General features: G+C 38.6%; 1 protein-coding gene across 7 annotated transcripts in view; it reads right to left on the minus strand.

The window, feature by feature from the left end:
* SCMH1 (Scm polycomb group protein homolog 1) overlaps positions 1–22126 on the minus strand; it is a 133860-nt gene that overhangs the window by 66728 nt on the left and 45006 nt on the right. For 6 of the 7 annotated variants that reach the window (XM_065872872.1, XM_065872865.1, XM_065872861.1 and 3 more), the window contains one exon: positions 9937–10180. The exons of the other annotated variant lie outside the window; for it this stretch is intronic. In XM_065872872.1, coding sequence (XP_065728944.1) covers positions 9937–10180 — 244 coding nt within the window. The remainder of the gene's footprint in view (positions 1–9936; positions 10181–22126) is intronic. 7 annotated transcript variants of the gene reach the window in all.

Here is a 22126-nt window from a genome sequence, read left to right on the forward strand (position 1 = left end):
TTCTTGAAGTGACTGTCTCACTTAATTTTGGAGAGAGTGTCTGCCAAATATTCGAGTCAGTTGTTCTTTGAAGTAAAGATGATGTTCCGTGAAAAACGTGGCTACTTCAGTTTGCAACTCAAAGAATCACAAAAGTGCCTCATCTCTTCCTGAGACAACAATTATATTTGGTTATTTTAAGGATGGAGAAACTGAACTCATAGAGGTTAAAAGACTTGCAAAAGGACACACAGCTAAAGCTAGGATTTGAATCTAGATTTTTCAGTCTACAAAGTCCATGCTTTTTCCACTATGTTACTCTGAAACCAATAAACAAGAGAGTATCCCCAAATAAAGGAAAAGATAAAGAACTAAACATGCCTAGTTATAATAATGAAGGGCATCAGGGAACTGAGGACTTCTATGTCTCCAGTAATCCTTAGTTAGGAATCTTAACTGCCCCCAAAGAATTCATTATCAGATCTTTCCTCTCTGCAGCAACAACACAGCATATGGAGTTGGAAACTGATTCATAAAATATAAATCCAGCTTGTGTGTGTCTACATGACACAGAACATGAACAATGGAAAAGAAAAAAAGAACAGGGGGAAATCCATTTGGTTTATCAGTTTCCTGGACTGGGATCTTGTTTCCATTCACAGCAGTGTATCCTTGGTCTTGGCATAGTAATTTAGAGGATGTGTTCCTTATTAGCTTTGCTCAACTTGGCTGGGTTCAGCTATGTATTGCCAGCTGGGCTGATGCCCAGGCTGAAACTCCACTGCTCTAAATTCCAGTTCACGTAATAAAGCATGGGTTGCCTCCTGCTCCTATCTAGCTGAGTTAACACATCAGTTCCCCATATCTAGCTCCTTCTTTCCCTCCTGACTCTTATTCCCACAGCATGGATAGAAGACCTCTGCAACTATAAAGGCATCTCATGTTTTCCTGGGGACTTCTCAGGCTGATAAATCTGTAGAGAGTGGGAAAAACAGAAGGATAAGAAAATCATGCATGATAGGACCAGAGCCACCTTCAAAAACCTCATATTACTGAAACTCAAGGGAGTGGCTGGGGCAATAGGTAAGAGGATTCAGGAACAATTTCAGCAAGTGGAGGGCTACACATTCTCAGAAGATGGTCTGCTAACATGTCTGGTCAAGTCTAGGCCACTTGGATAGGTGGCATAAAAGCACATTGTGAGGAAGCACCTGCCAGTCAGCCATACAGTCAAATGAATACACTCCAGCCTTCCTTAGCATAAGCCTATCTATCTAAAAAGCCTACAGTTAAACTCCTGCCTTCTTGCCATATGACCCTCGTAATCTTCTGTTCTTCTCTGCTCTAAGAGTTTGCCCAGTTCCCCTCATCGTCCTGATATACATGAATGTTTACGTTTTGTTTGTCTCCTAGTAAGTCATAATCGAGATTCAGAAATTCTTATTTATAACTGTAGTATCTCCTTAAAAAACCATCTAGCGAATTAAGGGGAAAAATGTTACACAAGGAGTTTACATTACTGGTTTCCAATATGACTTTATTAAGAACCACCTACACTTATTTAAAATAGGGAATTTTGCAAGTTGATATATATTGATGCTGGCACACAGTAGGTGTTAATAAAGGCTTGCCAAAGAAAACTACATGGGTCTAAGTATTCCCAAGAAAACAGCAGGTGTGGTCAAATTTATGAACTGCCTACATCACATCTCACTATTTCCAGGAGTTTGAGAGATGCCAGTTGTTTCATTATATGTGCCAGAAAATTGCTACCACTCTCAGGCATCTGTGGTTGGTGAAGGCAGGAGAGAGAACTGGGGAGAGCCAAGGGGCAGCTTAAGGAAGCTGGAAGAGAGACATGGGCTTTTACTGTACCTTAAGCAGATATAATTAGAATCAGTGAGAGAGCCCAGATCGCCTGCTTCATAATGTAGTGCCACTCATTTCATTTCCTCATATTCCCATTTCTAGCTATGTACCATCAGCATGCAATCAAGAGAAAAGCAGTCATGGGAGTACTAGTTCACCATACAAACCTCATCTCATAAATATTTTTCCTGACCAAAATAGAGCACTTAAGTGTCTCTCTGTGCAGTTCCCTTTTCTTGGGATGTCTAGACATCTAAATTCAGATATAACTAACAGAAAGGGGGCATCTACTCTGTGCTATATGGTTCTACACATTTGCACACCCACTTTCTCAGTTCAGTCACTCAATCAACCTGGGAAGTAGGTACTTCTCTAAAATCTCCACTGAACCTAGCACTGCTAATATGGGGCTGCTCTACAATTGTTGGGTAGATGGATGAATAAAGGCCAGAGTTTCTAAATGTGATTAGAATACAAGGCCAAAGCTAGAATAATGACAGAGAGACAGAGAGACAGAGAGACAGAGAGACAGAGAGAGAGAGAGAGAGAGTGAGAGAGAGAGAGAGAGAGAGAGTGTGTGTGTGTGTGTGTATGTGTATAGGGAGAGAATGGTATATTAAATAAAGGCAAGGCCTGGAACTAGTATGTCTGAGAGGGTAAAAGGAAAAACTGCCCAATAGCCAAGTGGCTGTCCTCATTAAGGGCACCAAAGAATTTGTTTCACTTATTAACCAACACACCCCCCCCCCCTTTTCTGACATGGTTAGTACACAGCTTCTAAGGAGAGGAGAGGGGTATACTGGCCGCCAGAAGCTTCCTGCAGAGAGGACATTCTCCTGCTTGTTGTGGCTTAGCAGAAAAACAAGTTGGGTGGAAGAGCAGGGGGTAGTCCAGGTGTACATGTGTTTTGTGACAGAGACGTGAGTGAATATGGGTTCGAAGATACACCTTTCTCACGATGGGAGCCCTCTGCCACTTTTATTTTTGGCCACAAGGTTTCCAAGATTTAAGAAACAGAAACATTAGTTTAAATAAATTTCAGTCTGCTGTTAAAATTGTAGTAGCACTCTCACTTTTGTACCTGAGTGAATAATGGCTTTAGATGATGATGAACAGAAATGGCATCAGAAAATACAGCACGATCTATTTTACTCAACAGATATTATTGAATAACTACCTATGTGCCAAGTGCTGGGGATATAAAGATGAAGTTAATAAATTAGTTCCACTTAACGAGGACTCCAAGCAGAAGTGAATCTTAACTTTCTAGACATGGTAGAAAGAAGAATTTTAGCTCCCTCATTAATCCTTATACTGAAAAACCAGTATTATTTTACAGGTTGCAGTGGTATAACTTTGTTAAATAAATAAAATAGTTGTGATAGGTGTTAAAATAAACTTTAAGAACTCACATTTTATTCTTTATTCAAAGAATACTGCATGCCCCCCATCTTATCTTTTCACCACAATGTCTCTGCCTCAATTCTCCCTCTCATCTGAAATATAATAACAGCTTATTAACTGACACCTCTGACTCCAGCTTCTGGAAGCCACCCAGCCTTTTATTGCTATCAGAATGGTTCTTCTAAAACACAAATCTGACCTGTAACTCTAGTGATTAAGTCCCATTCAATGGCTCTTACTGCTCTTAAGGAAAAGACTCAGATCCTTAAAATGGTCTATAAGGGAAGCTGTATATTTCCTGTGCCTTCCTTTCCAGCTTTATTTCTTTCTACTCCTCTCCTTACATCCTACAATCTAGTCATTTAAACATTTTTGAGGTCCTCAATCACACTTTATAAAAAATCTTGGGCTTCCACTCATCTTTCCCACTGCTAGCTACAACTCTTTTCTCAACCTCCCCATCCTTCATATTTCAGCTTAGATGTCACTTCATTTGAAAGCCTTCCCTGACCTTCAACTTCTAATCCTCCAATCTAGGTTAGGGGCCCTTCTGTACTTTATTACTGCAAAGTCATAATTCTCCATTGGTCTATATGCTCACAAAACTATAAACTCTAAAGGCAAAATTCCTATCAATCGATCCAATGGCTAGCACTTAGTCATGACTTTATATTTAGAACTTGAATGAACTGATGGCTGGATGAAGAAAATCAGCCCATTAGTTGACCTCGTGACAGCCTTAGTTGTGTTATTCTTGCCTCTACCTAGTTTTTCCTTGCATAGTTTAGGATTACAATTTAACCAACCCTCTTTCTGACCCAAAATTCCAAAGTGATTACAGTATAGTTTCCTATGTAGTTTTCTAACAGAAAGAGACCACCCATCCATAAAGTATGGGACACACTTTTAAAAATGTTTCACAGAAGGGGCTTCCCTGGTGGCGCAGTGGTTGAGAGTCCACCTGCTGATGCAGGGGACGCAGGTTCGTGCCCCGGTCCGGGAAGATCCCACATGCCGCAGAGTGGCTGGGCCCGTGAGCCATGGCCACTGAGCCTGCGCGTCCAGAGCCTGCGCGTCCGGAGCCTATGCTCCGCAACGGGAGAGGCCACAGCAGTGAGAGGCCCGCATATCACAAAAAAAAAAAAAAAAAAAAAAAAAAATGTTTCACAGAAAAAAAAAAAATGGAAGAGATATTCTGAGTTTTGTTTTTAAGTATCAAATTCTTACTCTCCAGGTCAGAGAGAGTACTCTCCAGCATTTCAGCCACAGCAGTAAGTCAGATTTTGAAAATTTTCTCTTCGTATGATGCTGCAGGTAGAAAGGGTAGACTGAAAGGGTAAAGGAAGCCTGGCTGACCATTTACTCCAACAGGTGTGCTCAAGGGCTGCACCTCTACTGGACCATCATATTTGCAACAGCATAGAGAGCAGCCAGACCAAATTCACACTATGTGAAGACAAAAGAGACTGATGTATAATCCAGAATAATAATATATTAACACATAATAAAAATACAGGGACTTCCCTGGTGGTCCAGTGGGTAAGACTCCACGCTCCCAATGCAGGGTTCGATCACTGGTTGGGGAACCAGATCCCAGGTGCATGCTGCAACTAAGAGTTTGCATGCCACAAGGAAGATCCCACGTGCCTCAGCTAAGACCCAGCACAACCAATACATAAATAAATATTTTTAAAAAATGAAATAGCTTGGATCTCATTACACAGGAAGCTAAGCTATAATCTGAAACTGTCTTGCCCACCTGAACACACAGCAAAGGAGGGGGCAGTTTAGTAGGTTATTAAATGCTTAATTAACATTATAGTCATGCCAAGTGGACTGAACTCTTTATTTGGTTTTTTAATTTTAAAAAGTAAAGCTTGCCTCTGTTTTAGTTTTAAGTCACACACAAAAAAAGCGATCAGCTAAAAAAAACCCTTCAGCCTTTTATAACCAGTACCCTGGATTAGTTGCAAGCTTGGTGTTTGCTGCTCATCAGAAGTGGCTTGGCCCAGGAGTTTAGGACCTAAAAAAGGATTCCTACTGGCTTAACAAAGGAGAAACAGCTAGCATGCAGAGTCCCCTTAGAGAGGCAGAGCCCTGTGTGAGTGGAGTGCAGAGTTAGGTGGGAGGTGAGCTGATGGATCTGGGATCAAGTAGAAGACAGTCACAGGAGTCAACTGTTACCTATCCTCAAGGTCAGGAACCTGTACACTACACAGGGGTGGAAGGACCCTCAAGGATCATCTAGTTCAAACTAGATGACTTGCTCAAAGACAAGGAATGACTGGCTCAAAGACATAAAACAAGCTTGTGCCCTAGCAGGGGCTAGGCTTCATTTCAATTCTCTGATGTTACGCTACACTGCTTCTTTCCTATTTCATATCAGGATCTGGACGCCAAAACCCAGGGTCTCAAATGAAGCTTTGAAGAGAGCCCAAAGGAGAATGGGGAGAGTATACAGGAAGATGTGTGAAGGTAATATGGCTCAAAGTGATGGCCCTACTAAAAGATCTCCATGGCCTCTCCCTCTAGACTCAGCTATCAATAGAACCAAGTCACTTAATCTTTTGAACTTTGCTTTTCTCATAAATAAAATGTATCTGAAAATAATACCTAGTTCAGATTTAGCAGAAGATAAAAAGAAATAATGTGTGTAAAAGAACATCAAATGAATACTGGAATTTTTCCTACTTACTGTGGGCAAGAAACAATCGTATAATACTTGAATTTTTTAACATTTGCACACTAATGACCAGGAGGTAGAAAGGAAAGAGACAGTATGATTAGAAAGAGAACAGGCTTACACATAGAGAACATCTTGTTTTGTGAAATGAATTAAGTAATCACATTTTTTCCACGTTGTATCACTTGCTTCTTAGCCAGGACACTGAGATGGCCCAAGTTCTATTACTGAAAGCTACATTATAAGCTCTACTGAGGGTACGAGGTGTGGGAGGAGGGAGTTGTTGCAGGAAACAACCCAGCTGCTGGAATGATGACCGAAGGACCTGGTCTGGAAATGCCAACTGGAAGAACCTTCTAAGCCTGGTCCTTCTGTTAAAAATCTAAGATCTCCAGAGATACACTGAAGAGAAGGAAAGAGCCAGCAAACACCTCTGCGACCGTCAGCCACATGGTGTGCCGTATTTCTTATCAGCATAGCATGCAGTCAGAAAAAAATACGTGTCCAGTAATTTCTGAACACAAAGATTCTCAAGCTCCTTTGGCTTTTGAGAACTGCCCAATTGCCCTAGGAGATTTACCAGTTAAAATAGCAGAGTTCTTTAAGCAAGAAAGTAAGAAAATCAACCTACTAACTGAATATACCCTGGAGCACCAAGGCTTATCCTGTTTTAGTCTCAAGAAAGCAAAAATGACTCCATTATCACTTTTAAGGCACTTCTCTTCCTGCTACTTCCACAGACAGATTATCTCAGAGTCTGCAGAGGGAGGGCAATGGATTTCTTACACTGACCCCAGGGCACTTGTTTCTGGAAGCATATAGAGGAGTAGCACTTTCCTGAGGCAGGTAGTCTGTCTTCTCTCCTCTACACTGCCCCCATCTCAAGTTCTCTCCACTCAGTGCCCCCAACCTAATCCAAGCAACCCTATCTTTTCCTCCTCTGCAGTTACCATGGCACAACCCATTCTCCATAAAGCAGCGCAGGTGATGTTTTACGTAACAGCTTTATTGACATGTAATTCACATACCATAAAATTCACCCTTTTAAAGTGCACAATTCAGTGTTTTTAGTAGATTCACAGAGTTGTGCAAACGTCATCCCCATCTGACTTCAGAACATATTCATCCTCACCCAAAGAAACCCCATACCCATTAACAGCCACTTACCATTTCCTCCCCTCGCCCCGCAAGCCCCTAGAAACCACTAGTGTATTTTGTCTCTCTGTTTTTGCCTATTCTGGACATTTCATATAACTGCAAATGTGTGGTCTTTTGTGACTGGCTTTTTCACTTAGCATAATGTTTTTAAGGTACATCTATGTTATAGCATATATCAGTACTTCACTCTTTTTTATTGCCAAATATTTCATATGGATGTAACACATTTTATTTATCTTTTTATCAGATGAACTCTTGGGCTATTTCAACTTTTTGGCTGTTATGAATAATGCTGCCATGAAGTTCATGGTACATGTTTGTGTGGGCATATGATTTATATTCTCTTGGGTATATACCCACAAGTGGACTTGCTGGGTCACAGGTAACTCTATGTTTAACATTTTGAGTAACTTCCAAACTGCTTTCAAAGTGGCTGCAGCATTTTACAATCTCACCGGCAATGTATGAGAGTTCCAATTACTCTACATTTCTCGCCAACACTTGTTATGGTCTGTCTTTTGATTATATCCATACCCATGGGTGTTAAGTGGTATCTCATTGTGGCTTTGATTTACATTTCCCTAATGACTAAAGATGCTGAGCATCTTTTCAAGTCCTTATTGGCCTTTTGTATATTTTCGTTGGAGAAATATTCAAGTCCTCTGCCCATCTTTTCAACTGCATTATTTATCTTTTTTATTGTTGAGTCCTAAGTTTCTTTTGTATTCTTGGATACAAGTACAAGTGATTTTTTAAAAAAGTAAATCAGATTTTGTTACTCCCTTACATAGTACCCTCTAATGATTCCCCACTATGTTTAGAATAAAATCCAAATTCTCACTCTGGCTTACAAGGTCCTACATGATTTTGCCACTTTGCCCCTCACACAGTGCATTGTAGTCAGAGCAGTGTTCTTTCTGCCCTTGAAACATAATAAACTCATTCGTGTCTCAACACCCTTGTAGGTTTGTCACATCTGCCTACTTGGAATTCTCTTTCCTTGGATGGCTTCTTCTTGTCATTGAATTCAAATATCTCTTTTCAGACAATTTTTCCTAAAAAAAAATTGTATCTAAAAAAGCTGCCCCTCCACAAAGAGGAACAAGGGAACTTTTGGGGATGATGGATATGTTCATTACCTTGATTATGGTAACGGTTTCATGGATATATACATATGTCAAAACTTTTTAAACTATATACTTTATGTGCCATTTATTTTACTTCAATTATATTCAATAAAGCTGTTAAACAAGTAACTCTCTTCATAATCACACCTTTACTGTCACACTCTTATCATACTTTATTTCCTTAGGAGAAACTGTCTACCTGAAATCATCTTGTTTACTTCTTGACTTAAATGTTTATTGACTATCTCATCCCTCTAGAATGGAAGTGTCATGAGAGCACTTCATGAATGTTTTTCATCTTGTAACTGCTGTATCCTCAGCTAGGCTCACAGTTGGGTGCTACATAAATACGTGGCTAATTGAATGAGTGAATTTGATAAAGGTTTAGAAAAGAAACCCAAAGACAATAGGAAGGGTGACTTTCCATTCCCCCAGACTCACAAGTACTTGAGGGGATGAAATTCTTATTATTTATTTTCTTTATTAAGAGCTACCTCGGGCTTCCCTGGTGGCGCAGTGGTTAAGAATCCACCTGCTGATGCAGGGAACATGGATTCGAGCCCTGGTCTGGGAAGATCCCACATGCTGTGGAGCAACCAAGCCCATGCACCACAACTACTGAGCCTGCGTTCTAGAGCCCGTGAGCCACAACTACTGAGCCTGCGCTCTAAAGCCCGTTCGCCACAACTACTGAGCTCGCGAGCCACAACCACTGAAGTCCACGTGCCTAGAGCCTGTGGTCCGCAACAAGAGAAGCCGCTGCAATGAGAAGCCAACGTACCACAACGAAGAGTAGCCCCCGCTCGCCACAACTAGAGAAAGCCCGCACTCAGCAACGAAGACTCAATTCAGCCAAAAAAAAAAAAAAAAAAGAGCTACCTCAAGCTCTATCCTGGATGATCTCCAACATCATGATCATTAGAAATATCACTGACTGTTCAACTACTCTGTGGTACTATTCTAGTACTTTATATATACTCTCCCATAGGTAGTGGTTATTTTAATAATAGTATTATAATGATAATATAGCATATTATATAGTAGCTATAATAAATATATAATAACTATAATAATAGCAGCAGTAATACAGTAAAAACATTTGTTTAGCATTTGGTATTTGTCAGATATTATGTAAGCATTTTACCCATGTAATCTCATTTATTCTTCACAGTAACTTTATGAAGTAGGTATTCTTTTACAGACAAGGAATTTTGAAGTTTACAGAGGTGAACTAACTGACCAAAGCCACACAACTGGCAAAAGGCAGAGCTGGACCTCAAATCTAAGTCTATCTTACTTCAAAGCACATGCTTTTTCCATTATGCTACTGTGCTTGTTAAGTATTTTTATATAATACAATGTTACTCCAGCTCATCTACAAAGCCAGAATGTGCACCTCAAGAATGATACTCTTCAAACTCTGAAACAGGCTAGTAGTAAGAGTAAGAGAGATGAGAAGCTAGTTGCCTGAAAATAAGCCAAGATATTTAGAGCAAGGAATTTTTACTTTATGCCAAACTCCATGTCTAGCTTCACGTGACATTTAAATTCTTACTGTTTCTGATTACTCTTCAGTAGACATTGGTTTTTACCTAAGTTGCTGGCCCTTGCTCCTCCTTTGCCTAGGAGTGAGGTTTACTGGTGAAGGTATGCTGACCATGAGAGATCTAGGTAGGCTCCCTTACCAACTTGGGTTCCAATTTTAAGAGCGTTTACCTTTAGTGCCAGGCGGCTGCAGGTTGTCTCCAGTCAAGGAACACCAGCCCACAGGGAAGATGTCCCGGGAGTCGAAGCGGCACCAGTAGTCAAAGGCCCCTCGCCACCCATCAAAAGTGACAAGCACCTCTGAGCCTCGCACCTCCCCAATAGTGGCTGGGCAAATGAAATGAGGGTTCTTCCTGTCCACAGCTTCCAGCTTCATTCCCATTTTGAAGAAGTTGTGAGAAGGTGATGGTGGTTCCTAAGTGAGAGACAGAAATACACAGACCTAGATGCAAAGAGAGAGGCTATGTATGCGAAAAGACTATTTCATTTGGATGATTAAAAAATGACTGTTATATAGGATTTATAATGGAGCTTTAGTCTTTCTTTTAAATGAATTTCAAAGTATACCAAAGTACTACTTTGCTAATCCTATTATTTTGACATCTTTGCTTCAGATCCTTTTTTTTTTTCAAGAAATAAAGGGTAACAGATAAGGCTGAATCCCCTTTTGTGCCCTTCCCCATGCATGTTTTTATACTTTATATGTACAAACCATTTGCATACTTTTAAATTTTATATAAATAGTATTATACTGAACATATCATTCTACAACTTGCTTTTTTTGTTCAACATTATGTTTCTGAAACATATCCATGTTGATAAATTTAGCTCTAGTTTATTTTAACTGCTAATAGTACTCCATTACATGTGTATGTCATAATTTATTCATTCTCTTTTGACAGACACTTAAGGTTATGAATTGTTTACTATTTCAAAAGAGTTTTAATGGCCCTTCTTGCACTTGTTCCTTTGTTCACATGTGGCAGGATTTCTTCAGGGTGTATACCTAGGAGTAGAATTGGTGGGTTATAGGATAGATATATACATTTTCCACTTCATTAAATATTGTTAAATTGCCCTCCAAAGCAGTTGTACCATTGTACAGTCTCTCCAGTAGTGTAGCTAGTTCTTGGGTGCTGATCTGCAATGCAGTTGCATAGATAAAGTTTCCAAAAAAGTGTTGTATACTCTATTCTGTTTCCCTTCGTCTTACTGTCCGATCGTGTACCAATAACGTCTTATTAAACGGATATCTGGCAGAAAAAGTCTCCCTACCTTGTTATTCTTCAGTATTGTTTTGGCTATTCTTTCTCCTTGACCTTTCATATGAATTTTAGGATCAGCTTTTCAAGTTCCACAGAAAAACCCTACTTGTATTTTGACTGGAATCCCAGTGAACTTATAATTTGGGAAGAAGTAACCTTTGTATGTATGATATTGAGCCTTTCCATCCAGGAACATGACAGTATTTTCCATCTGTTAAGTATTCTTTAACGTAGATTTCTTCTTCAGTATAAGTTTAAAAATTCCTTTAAAAATGTCTCATACTTTTTACAAACCATATTGTAATATTTTTTTCTGGCCGTATTGTAATTCTTTTGCTATCTTAAAGAGTACCTTTAAAAATTTTATTTTCAAACCACTTGCTGCTGTTAAATAGGAATGCAATTGATTTTCAAAAATTGATCAACATTTAATACTGATTAGCTTATGCTGATTGATATACCATTTTTTCTTGTCTGTTTGATTTATCAATTTTTGAGAGATGTGTATTAAAATACTTCCTAATGATTGTGGATGTTCCAAATTTTCCATGTAATTCTGTCAAACTTTGCTTTTCCTACTTTGAGGTTATGTTTTTGAGGAGCATGTATATTTGTAACTTTTATCATCTTGGTGAAGTATATATTTTTTATCATTAGATACTAACCTCTTTAATGCTTTTTAGCACCAAAGTCTTTGTCTAATTTCAGTATAGTTAACACCAGCTTTATTTTGATAAAGGTTTGCACGGTATACATTTTATATGCTTTTACTTTCAACGCCTTCCTGTCATATTTCAGCAGTGTCTCTTGTAAATAGCATGTAGCTAGATTTAAAAACAATCTAATCTATGTCTGACTAAACTGATGAGTTTAAGCTAATTTCTTGTGATAACTGATGTATATAAATTTATTACAATTATCATACTGCCTACATTTCTATTTAACTTGATTTTTCAAGTTGTACCTTTAACTTCTTTTTTCTCCTTAAAAATCAACTGAATTTTCTTCCCTTTTTCCCTCTCCATTGACTCAGATTTTTAAAAAAAATAAATGTATTTATTTTTGGCTGCGTTGGGTCTTTCTGGCTGTGTGCGGGCATTCTCTAGTTGTGGTGAGCGGGCTCTAGAACGCAGGCTCAGTAACTGTGGCGCACGAGCTTAGTTGCTCTGTGGCATGTGGGATCTTCCTGGACCAGGGCTTGAACCCGTGTCTCCCGCACTGGCAGGTGGATTCTCCCTCCTCCCCTCCCTCCTCCCCTCCCTCCTCTCCTTCCTTCCTTTCTTTATTTTGGCTGCATTGGGTCTTCACTGCTGCACATGGGCTTTCTTTAGTTGCAGCGAGCGGGGGGTACTCTTCATTGCAGTGCGTGGGCTTCTCACTGCAGTGGCTTCTCTTGTTGCGGATCACAGGCTCTAGGTGCGTGGGCTTCAGTGGCTGTGGCTCACTGGCTTTAGAGCGCAGGCTCAGTAGTTGTGGCGCATGCGCTTAGTTGCTCTGTGGCATGTGGGGTCTTCCAGGACCAGGGCTCAAACCTGTGTCTCCTGCATTGGCAGGCGGATTCTTAACCACTGCACCAGGAGGGAAGTCACTGGCAGGCAGATTCTCCTTTTTTTTTTTCAAATGTCATGCCGTTATATAAGTGCATCTAAACATACAACAGCAATTTGCTTTCCATTTTAGGTACAGGTATATAAAAAAGTTGAATGATCCGTCTCTTTTGTCTCAAACAGGAGTTTACAGATCTATTTTTTCTGTAAGAATGGCTTTTTAGGTGGTAACAGTTTGTACTTTTTTTTTTTTAACACCTTTATTGGAGTATTATTGCTTTACATTGGTGTGTTAGTTTCTGCTTTTTAACAAACTGAATCAGTTATACATATACATATGTTCCCATATCTCTTCCCTCTTGTGTCTCCCTCCCACTCACCCTCCCTACCCCACCCCTCTAGGTGGTCACAAAGCACTGAGCTGATCTCCCTGTGCTATGTGGCTGCTTCCCACTAGCTATCTACCTTATGTTTGGTAGTGTATATATGTACATACCTCTCTCTTGCTTTGCCACAGCTTACACTTCCGCCTCCCCATATCCTCAAGTCCATTCTCTAGCTGGTCTGTGTCTTTATTCCCGTCTTGCCCCTAGGTTCTTCACGACCTTTGTTTTTTCTTAAATTCCATATATATGTGTTAGCATACGGTATTTCTTTTTTTCTTTCTGACTTAACTTCACTCAGTATGACAGACTCTAGGTCCATCCACTTCACTACAAATAACTCAATTTTGTTTCTTTTTATGGCTGAGTAACATTCCATTGAATATATGTGCCACATCTTCTTTATCCATTCATCTGTCGATGGACACTTAGGTTGCTTCCATGCCCTGGCTATTGTAAATACAGCTGCAATAAACATTGTGGTACATAACTCATTTTGAACTATGGTTTTCTCAGGGTATATGCCCAGTAGTGGGATTGCTGGGTGGTATGGTAGTTCTATTTTTAGTTTTTTAAGGAACCTCCATACTGTTCTCCATAGTGGCTGTACCAATTTACATTCCCACCAACAGTGCAAGACGGCTCCCTTTTCTTCACACCCTCTGCAGCATTTATTCTTTCTAGATTTTTTGATGATGGCCATTCTGACTGGTGTGAGATGATATCGCATTGTAGTTTTGGTTTGCATTTCTCTAATGATTAGTGATGTTAAGCATTCTTTCATGTGTTTGTTGGCAATCTGTATATCTTCTTTGGAGAAATGTCTATTTAGGTCTTCTGCCCATTTTTGGATTGGATTGTTTGTTTTTTTGTTATTGAGCTGCATGAGCTGCTTGTAAATTTTGGAGATTAATCCTTTGTTAGTTGCTTCATTTGGTAATACTTTCTCCCATTTTAAGGGTTGTATTTTGGTCTTATTTATGGTTTCCTTTGTGGTGAAAAGCTTTGAAGTTTCATTAGGTCCCATTTGTTTATTTTTGTTTTTATTTCCATTTCTCTAGGAGGTGGGTCAAAAAGGATCTTGCTGTGATTTATGTCATAGAGTGTTCTGCCTATGTTTTCCTCTAAGAGTTTGATAGTGTCTGGCCTTACATTTAGGTCTTTAATCCATTTTGAGTTTATTTTTGTGTATGGTGTTAGGGAGTGTTCTAATTTCATACTTCTACATGTACCTGTCCAGTTTTCCCAGCACCACTTATTAAAGAGGCTGTCTTTTCTCCACTGTATATTCTTGCCTCCTTTATCAAAGATAAGGTGACCATATGTGTGTGGGTATATCTCTGGGCTTTCTATCCTGTTCTCCTGATCTATATTTCTGTTTTTGTGCCAGTACCATACTGTGTTGATTATTGTAGCTTTGTAGTATAGTCTGAAGTCAGGGAGCCTGATTCCTCCAGCTCCGTTTTTCGTTCTCAAGATTGCTTTGGCTATTCGGGGTCTTTTGTGTTTCCATACAAATTGTGAAATTTTTTGTTCTAGTTCTGTGAAAAATGCCAGTGGTAGTTTGATAGGGATTGCACTGAATCTGTAGATTGCTTTGGGTAGTAGAGTCATTTTCACAATGTTGATTCTTCCAATTCAAGAACATGGTATATCTCTCCATCTATTTGTATCATATTTGATTTCTTTCATCAGTGTCTTATAATTTTCTGCATACAGGTCTTTTGTCTCCTTAGGTAGGTTTATTCCTAGATATTTTATTCTTTTTGCTGCAATGGTAAATGGGAGTGTTTTCTTGATTTCACTTTCAGATTTTTCATCATTACTGTATAGGAATGCAAGAGATTTCTGTGCATGAATTTTGTATCCTGTTACTTTACCAAATTCATTGATTAGCTCTGGTATTTTTCTGGTAGCATCTTTAGGATTCTCTATGTATAGTATCATGTCATCTGCAAACAGTGACAGCTTTACTTCTTCTTTTCCGATTTGGATTCCTTTTCTTTTTCTTCTCTGATTGCTGTGGCTAAAGCTTCCAAAACTAGGTTGAATAAGAGTGGTGAGAGTGGGCAACCTTGTCTTGTTCCTGATCTTAGTGGAAATGCTTTCAGTTTTTCACCATTGAGGACGATGTTGGCTGTGGGTTTGTCATATATGGCCTTTATTATGTTGAGGAAAGTTCCCTCTATGCCTACTTTCTGCAGGGTTTTTATCATAAATGGGTGTTGAATTTTGTCAAAAGGTTTCTCTGCATCTGTTGAGATGATCATATGGTTTTTCTCCTTCAATTTGTTAATATGGTGTATCACATTGATTGATTTGTGTATATTGAAGAATCCCTACATTCCTGGGATCAACCCCACTTGATCATGGTGTATGATCCTTTTAATGTGCTGTTGGATTCTGTTTGCTAGTATTTTGTCGAGGACTTTTGCATCTATGTTCATCAGTGATATTGGCCTGTAGTTTTCTTTTTTTGTGACATCTTTGTCTGGTTTTGGTATCCGGGTGATGGTGACCTGATAGAATGAGTTTGGGGGTGTTCCTCCCTCTGCTATATTTTGGAAGAGTTTGAGAAGTATAGGTGTTAGCTCTTCTCTATATGTTTGATAGAATTCGCCTGTGAAGCCACCTGGTCCTGGGCTTTTGTTCGTTGGAAGATTTTTAATCACAGTTTCAATTTCAGTGCTTGTGATTGGTCTGTTCATATTTTCTATTTCTTCCTGATTCAGTCTTGGAAGGTTGTGCATTTCTAAGAATTTGTCCATTTCTTCCAGGTTGTCCATTTTATTGGCATAGAGTTGCTTGTAGTAGTCTCTTAGGATGCTTTGTATTTCTGCGGTGTCTGTTGTAACTTTTCCTTTCTAATTTTGATTTGAGTCCTCTCCCTCTTTTTCTTGATGAGTCTGGCTAATGGTTTATCAATTTTGTTTATCTTCTCAAAGAAGCACCTTTTAGTTTTATTGATCCTTGCTATCATTTCCTTCATTTCTTTTTCATTAATTTCTGATCTGATCTTTATGATTTCTTTCCTTCTGCTAACTCTGGGGTTTTGTTGTTCTTCTTTCCCTAACTGCTTTAGGTGTAAGGTTAGGTTGTTTATTTGAGATGTTTCTTGTTTCTTAAGGTAGGATTTTATTGCTATAAACTTCCCTCCTAGAACTGCTTTTGCTGCATCCCATAGGTTTTCGGTCGTCGTGTTTTCATTGTCATTTGTTTCTAGGTTTTTTTTGATTTCCTCTTTGATTTATTCAGTGATTTCTTAGTTATTAAGTAGTGTATTGTTTAGCCTCCAGGTGTTTGTATTTTTTACAGATTTTTTTCCTTTATTTGATATCTAGTCTCATAGCATTGTGGTCGGAAAAGATACTTGTTATGATTTCAATTTTCTTAAATTTACCAACGCTTGATTTGTGACCCAAGATATGATCTATCCTGGAGAATGTTCCATGAGCACTTGAAAAGAATGTGTATTCTGTTGTTTTTGGATGGAATATCCTATAAATATCAATTAAGTCCATCTTGTTTAGTGTATCATTTAAAGCTTGTGTTTCCTTATTTTTTTTAATTTTAAAATTTTATTTACTTTTTTATACAGCAGGTTGTTATTAGTCATCAATTTTATACACATCAGTGTATCCATGTCAATCTCAATTGCACAATTCATCATACCACCACTCCCACCACCCTGCCCCATTCCCTGCTTGGTGTACATACGTTTGTTCTCCACATCTGTGTCTCAATTTCTGCCCTGCAAACTGGTTCATCTGTACCATTTTTCTAGGTTCCACATATATGTGTTAATATATGATATTTGTTTCTCTCTCTCTGACTTACTTCACTCTGTATGACAGTCTCTAGCTCATCCACGCCTCAACAAATGACCCAATTTCGTTCCTTTTTATGGCTGAGTAATATTCCATTGTATATATGTCCCACATCTTCTTTATCCATGCATCTGTCAATGGGCATTTAGGTTGTTTCCATGACCAAGCTATTGTAAACAGTGCGGCAAGGAACACTGGGGTGCATGTGTCTTTTTTCAATTTTTATTTATTTTTATTTTATTTATTATTATTTTTTAACATCTTTATTGGAGTATAATTGCTTTACAATGGTGTGATAGTTTCCACTTTACAACAAAGTGAATCAGTTATACATATACATATGTTCCCATATCTCTTCCCTCTTTTGTCTCCTTCCCTCCCACCCTCCCTATCCCACCCCTCTAGGTGGTCACAAACCACCTAGCTGATCTCCCTGTGCTATGTGGCTACTTCCCACTAGCTATCTATTTTACATTTGGTAGTGTATATATGTCCATGCCACTCTCTCACTTTGTCACATCTTACCCTTCCCCCTCCCCATATCTTCAAGTCCATGTTCTAGTAGGTGTCTTTTTTTTTTTTTTTGCAGTACGCGGGCCTCTCACTGCTGTGGCCTCTCCTGTTGTGGAGCACAGGCTCCGGATGCGCAGGCTCAGCGGCCATGGCTCACAGGCCCAGCCGCTGAGCGCCGTGTGGGATCTTCCCAGACTGAGGCACGAACCCGTGTCCCCTGCATTGGCAGGCGGACCCTCAACCACTGCGCCACCAGGGAAGCCCGGTCTGTTTCTTTATTCCCGTCTTACCCCTAGGATCTTCATGAACTTTTTTTTTTTCTTTTTTTCTTAGATTCCATATATATTTTAGCATACGGTATTTGTTTTTCTCTTTCTGACTTACTTCACTCTGTATAACAGACTCTACGTCCATCCACCTCACTGCAAATAACTAAGTTTCATTTCTTTTTATCCATTAATCTGTTGATGGACACTTAGGTTGCTTCCATGTCCTGGCTATGGTAAAAAGAGCTGCAATGTACATTTTGGCACATGACTCTGTTTGAATTATGATTTTCCCAGGGTATATGCCTGGTAGTGGGATTGCTGGGTGGTATGGTAGTTCTATTTGTAGTATTTTAAGGAACCTTCATAGTGTTCTCCATAGTGGCTGTATCAATCTACATTCCCACCAACAGTGCAAGAGTGTTCCCTTTTCTCCACATCCTCTCCAGCATTTATTGTTTCTAGATTTTTTGATGGGCATTCTGACCAGTGAGAGATGATATCTCATTGTAGTTTTGATTTGCATTTCTCTAATGATTAATGATGTTGAGCATTCTTTCATGTGTTTGCTGACAATCTATATCTTCTTTGGAGAAATGTCTATTTAGGTCTTCTGCCCACTTTTGGACTGGGTTGTTTGTTTTATTGTTATTGATCTGCATGAGCTGCTTGTAAATATTGGAGATTAATCCTTTGTCAGTTGCTTCATTTGGAAATATTTTCTCCCATTCTGAGGGTTGTCTTTTGGTTTTGTTTATGGTTTCCTTTGCTGTGCAAAAGCTTTGAAGTTTCATTAAGCCCCATTTGTTTATTTTTGTTTTTATTTCCATTTCTCTAGGAGGTGGGTCAAAAAGGATCTTGCTGAGATTTATGTCATAGAGTGTTCTGCCTATGTTTTCCTCTAAGAGTTTGATAGTGTCTGGCCTTACATTTAGGTCTTTAATCCATTTTGAGTTTATTTTTGTGTATGGTGTTAGGGAGTGTTCTAATTTCATACTTCTACATGTACCTGTCCAGTTTTCCCAGCACCACTTATTAAAGAGGCTGTCTTTTCTCCACTGTATATTCTTGCCTCCTTTATCAAAGATAAGGTGACCATATGTGTGTGGGTATATCTCTGGGCTTTCTATCCTGTTCTCCTGATCTATATTTCTGTTTTTGTGCCAGTACCATACTGTGTTGATTATTGTAGCTTTGTAGTATAGTCTGAAGTCAGGGAGCCTGATTCCTCCAGCTCCATTTTTCGTTCTCAAGATTGCTTTGGCTATTCGGGGTCTTTTGTGTTTCCATACAAATTGTGAAATTTTTTGTTCTAGTTCTGTGAAAAATGCCAGTGGTAGTTTGATAGGGATTGCACTGAATCTGTAGATTGCTTTGGGTAGTAGAGTCATTTTCACAATGTTGATTCTTCCAATTCAAGAACATGGTATATCTCTCCATCTATTTGTATCATATTTGATTTCTTTCATCAGTGTCTTATAATTTTCTGCATACAGGTCTTTTGTCTCCTTAGGTAGGTTTATTCCTAGATATTTTATTCTTTTTGCTGCAGTGGTAAATGGGAGTGTTTTCTTGATTTCACTTTCAGATTTTTCATCATTACTGTATAGGAATGCAAGAGATTTCTGTGCATGAATTTTGTATCCTGTTACTTTACCAAATTCATTGATTAGCTCTGGTATTTTTCTGGTAGCATCTTTAGGATTCTCTATGTATAGTATCATGTCATCTGCAAACAGTGACAGCTTTACTTCTTCTTTTCCGATTTGGATTCCTTTTCTTTTTCTTCTCTGATTGCTGTGGCTAAAGCTTCCAAAACTAGGTTGAATAAGAGTGGTGAGAGTGGGCAACCTTGTCTTGTTCCTGATCTTAGTGGAAATGCTTTCAGTTTTTCACCATTGAGGACGATGTTGGCTGTGGGTTTGTCATATATGGCCTTTATTATGTTGAGGAAAGTTCCCTCTATGCCTACTTTCTGCAGGGTTTTTATCATAAATGGGTGTTGAATTTTGTCGAAAGCTTTCTCTGCATCTATTGAGATGATCATATGGTTTTTCTCCTTCAATTTGTTAATATGGTGTATCACATTGATTGATTTGTGTATACTGAAGAATCCTTGCATTCCTGGGATCAACCCCACTTGATCATGGTGTATGATCCTTTTAATGTGCTGTTGGATTCTGTTTGCTAGTATTTTGTTGAGGATTTTTGCATCTATGTTCATCAGAGATACTGGCCTGTAGTTTTCTTTTTTTGTGAAATCTTTGTCTGGTTTTGGTATCAGGATGATGGTGGCCTCATAGAATGAGTTTGGGAGTGTTCCTCCCTCTGCTATATTTTGGAAGAGTTTGAGAAGGATAGGTGTTAGCTGTTGTCTAAATGTTTGATAGAATTCGCCTGTGAAGCCATCTGGTCCTGGGCTTTTGTTTGTTACGAGATTTTTAATCACAGTTTCAAATTCAGTGCTTGTGATTGGTCTGTTCATATTTTCTATTTCTTCCTGGTTCAGTGTCGGCAGGTTGTGCATTTCTAAGAATTTGTCCATTTCTTCTAGGTTGTCCATTTTATTGGCATAGAGTTGCTTGTAGTAATCTCTCATGATCTTTTGTATTTCTGCAGTGTCAGTTGTTACTTCTCCTTTTTCATTTCTAATTCTATCGATTTGTGTCTTCTCTGTTTTTTTCTTGATGAGTCTGGCTAATGGTTTGTCAATTTTGTTTATCTTCTCAAAGAACCAGCTTTTAGTTTTATTGATCTTTGCTATAGTTTCCTTCATTTCTTTTTCATTTATTTCTCATCTGATCTTTATGATTTCTTTCCTTCTGCTAAATTTGGGGGATTTTTGTTCTTCTTTCTCTAATTGCTTTAGGTGCAAGGTTAGGTTATTTATTTGAAATTTTTCCTGTTTCTTAAGGTAGGATTGTATTGCTATAAACTTCCCTCTTAGAACTGCTTTTGCTGCATCTCATTGGTTTTGGGGCGTCGTGTCTCCATTGTCATTTTTTTCTAGGTATTTTTGGATCTCCTCTTTGATTTCTTCAGTGATCACTTCGTTATTAAGTACTGTATTGTTTAGCCTCCATGTGTTTGTATTTTTTACAGATCTTTTCCTGTAATTGATATGTCGTCTCATAGCATTGTGGTTGTAAAAGATACTTGATATGATTTCAATTTTCTTAAATTTACCAAGGTAGATTTGTGATCCAAGATATGATTTATCCTGGAGAATGTTCCATTAGCACTTGAGAAAAATGTGTATTCTGTTGTTTTTGGATGGAATGTCCTACAAATATCAATTAAGCCCATCTTGTTTAATGTATCATTTAAAGCTTGTGTTTCCTTATTTACTTTCATTTTGGATGATCTGTCCATTGGTGAAAGTCGGGTGTTAAAGTCCCCTACTATGATTGTGTTACTGTCAATTTCCCCTTTTATGGCTGTTAGTATTTGCCTTATGTATTGAGGTGCTCCTATGTTGGGTGCATATTTACAATTGTTATACTTCTTCTTGGATTGATCTCTTGATCATTATGTAGTGTCCACCTGTTTCTCTTGTAATAGTCTTTGTTTTAAAGTCTATTTTGTCTGATATGAGAATCGCTACTCCAGCTTCCCTTTGCTTTCCATTTGCATGGAATACCTTTTTCCATCCCCTCACTTTCAGTCTGTATGTGTCCCTAGGTCTGAAGTGGGTCTCTTGTAGACAGCATATATACGGGTATTGCTTTTGTATCCATTCAAGCCAGTCTATGTCTTTTGGTTGGAGCATTTAATCCATTTACATTTAAGGTAATTATTGATATGTATGTTCCTATTACCATTTTCTTAATTGTTTTGGGTTTGTTATTGTAGGTCCTTTCCTTCTCTTGTGTTTCCTGCCTAGAGAAGTTCCTTTAGCATTTGCGGTAAAGCTGGTTTGGTAGGACTGAATTCTCTTAGCTTTTGCTTGTCTGTAAAGGTTTTAATTTCTCTGTCAAATCTGACTGAGATCCTTGCTGGGTAGAGTAATCTTGGTTGTAGGTTTTTCCCCTTCATCACTTTAAATATGTCCTGCTATTCCCTTCTGGCCTGCAGAGTTTCTGCTGAAAGATCAGCTCTTAACCTTATGGGGATTCCCTTGTGTGTTATTTGTTGTTTTTCCCTTGCTGCTTTTAATGTTTTCTTTGTATTTAATTTTTGACAGTTTGACTAATATGTGTCTTGGCGTGTTCCTCCTTGGATTTATCCTGTATAGGACTCTGTGCTTCCTGGACTTGATTAACTATTTCCTTTCCCATATTAGGGAAGTTTTCAAGTATAATCTCTTCAAATATTTTCTCAGTCCCTTTCTTTTTCTCCCCTTCTTCTTGGACCCCTATGATTCGAATGTTGGTGCGTTTAATGTTGTCCCAGAGGTGTCTGAGACTGTCCTCAATTCTTTTCTTTCTTTTTCTTTATTCTTCTCTGCAGTAGTTATTTCCACTATTTTATCTTCCAGGTCACTTATCCGTTCTTCTGCCTCAGTTATTCTGCTATTGATCCCTTCTAGAGAATTTTCAATTTCATTTATTGTGTTGTTCA

The sequence above is a fragment of the Phocoena phocoena genome, chromosome 1 (genome assembly GCF_963924675.1).
Source record: "Phocoena phocoena chromosome 1, mPhoPho1.1, whole genome shotgun sequence".
Lineage (NCBI taxonomy): Eukaryota > Metazoa > Chordata > Mammalia > Artiodactyla > Phocoenidae > Phocoena > Phocoena phocoena.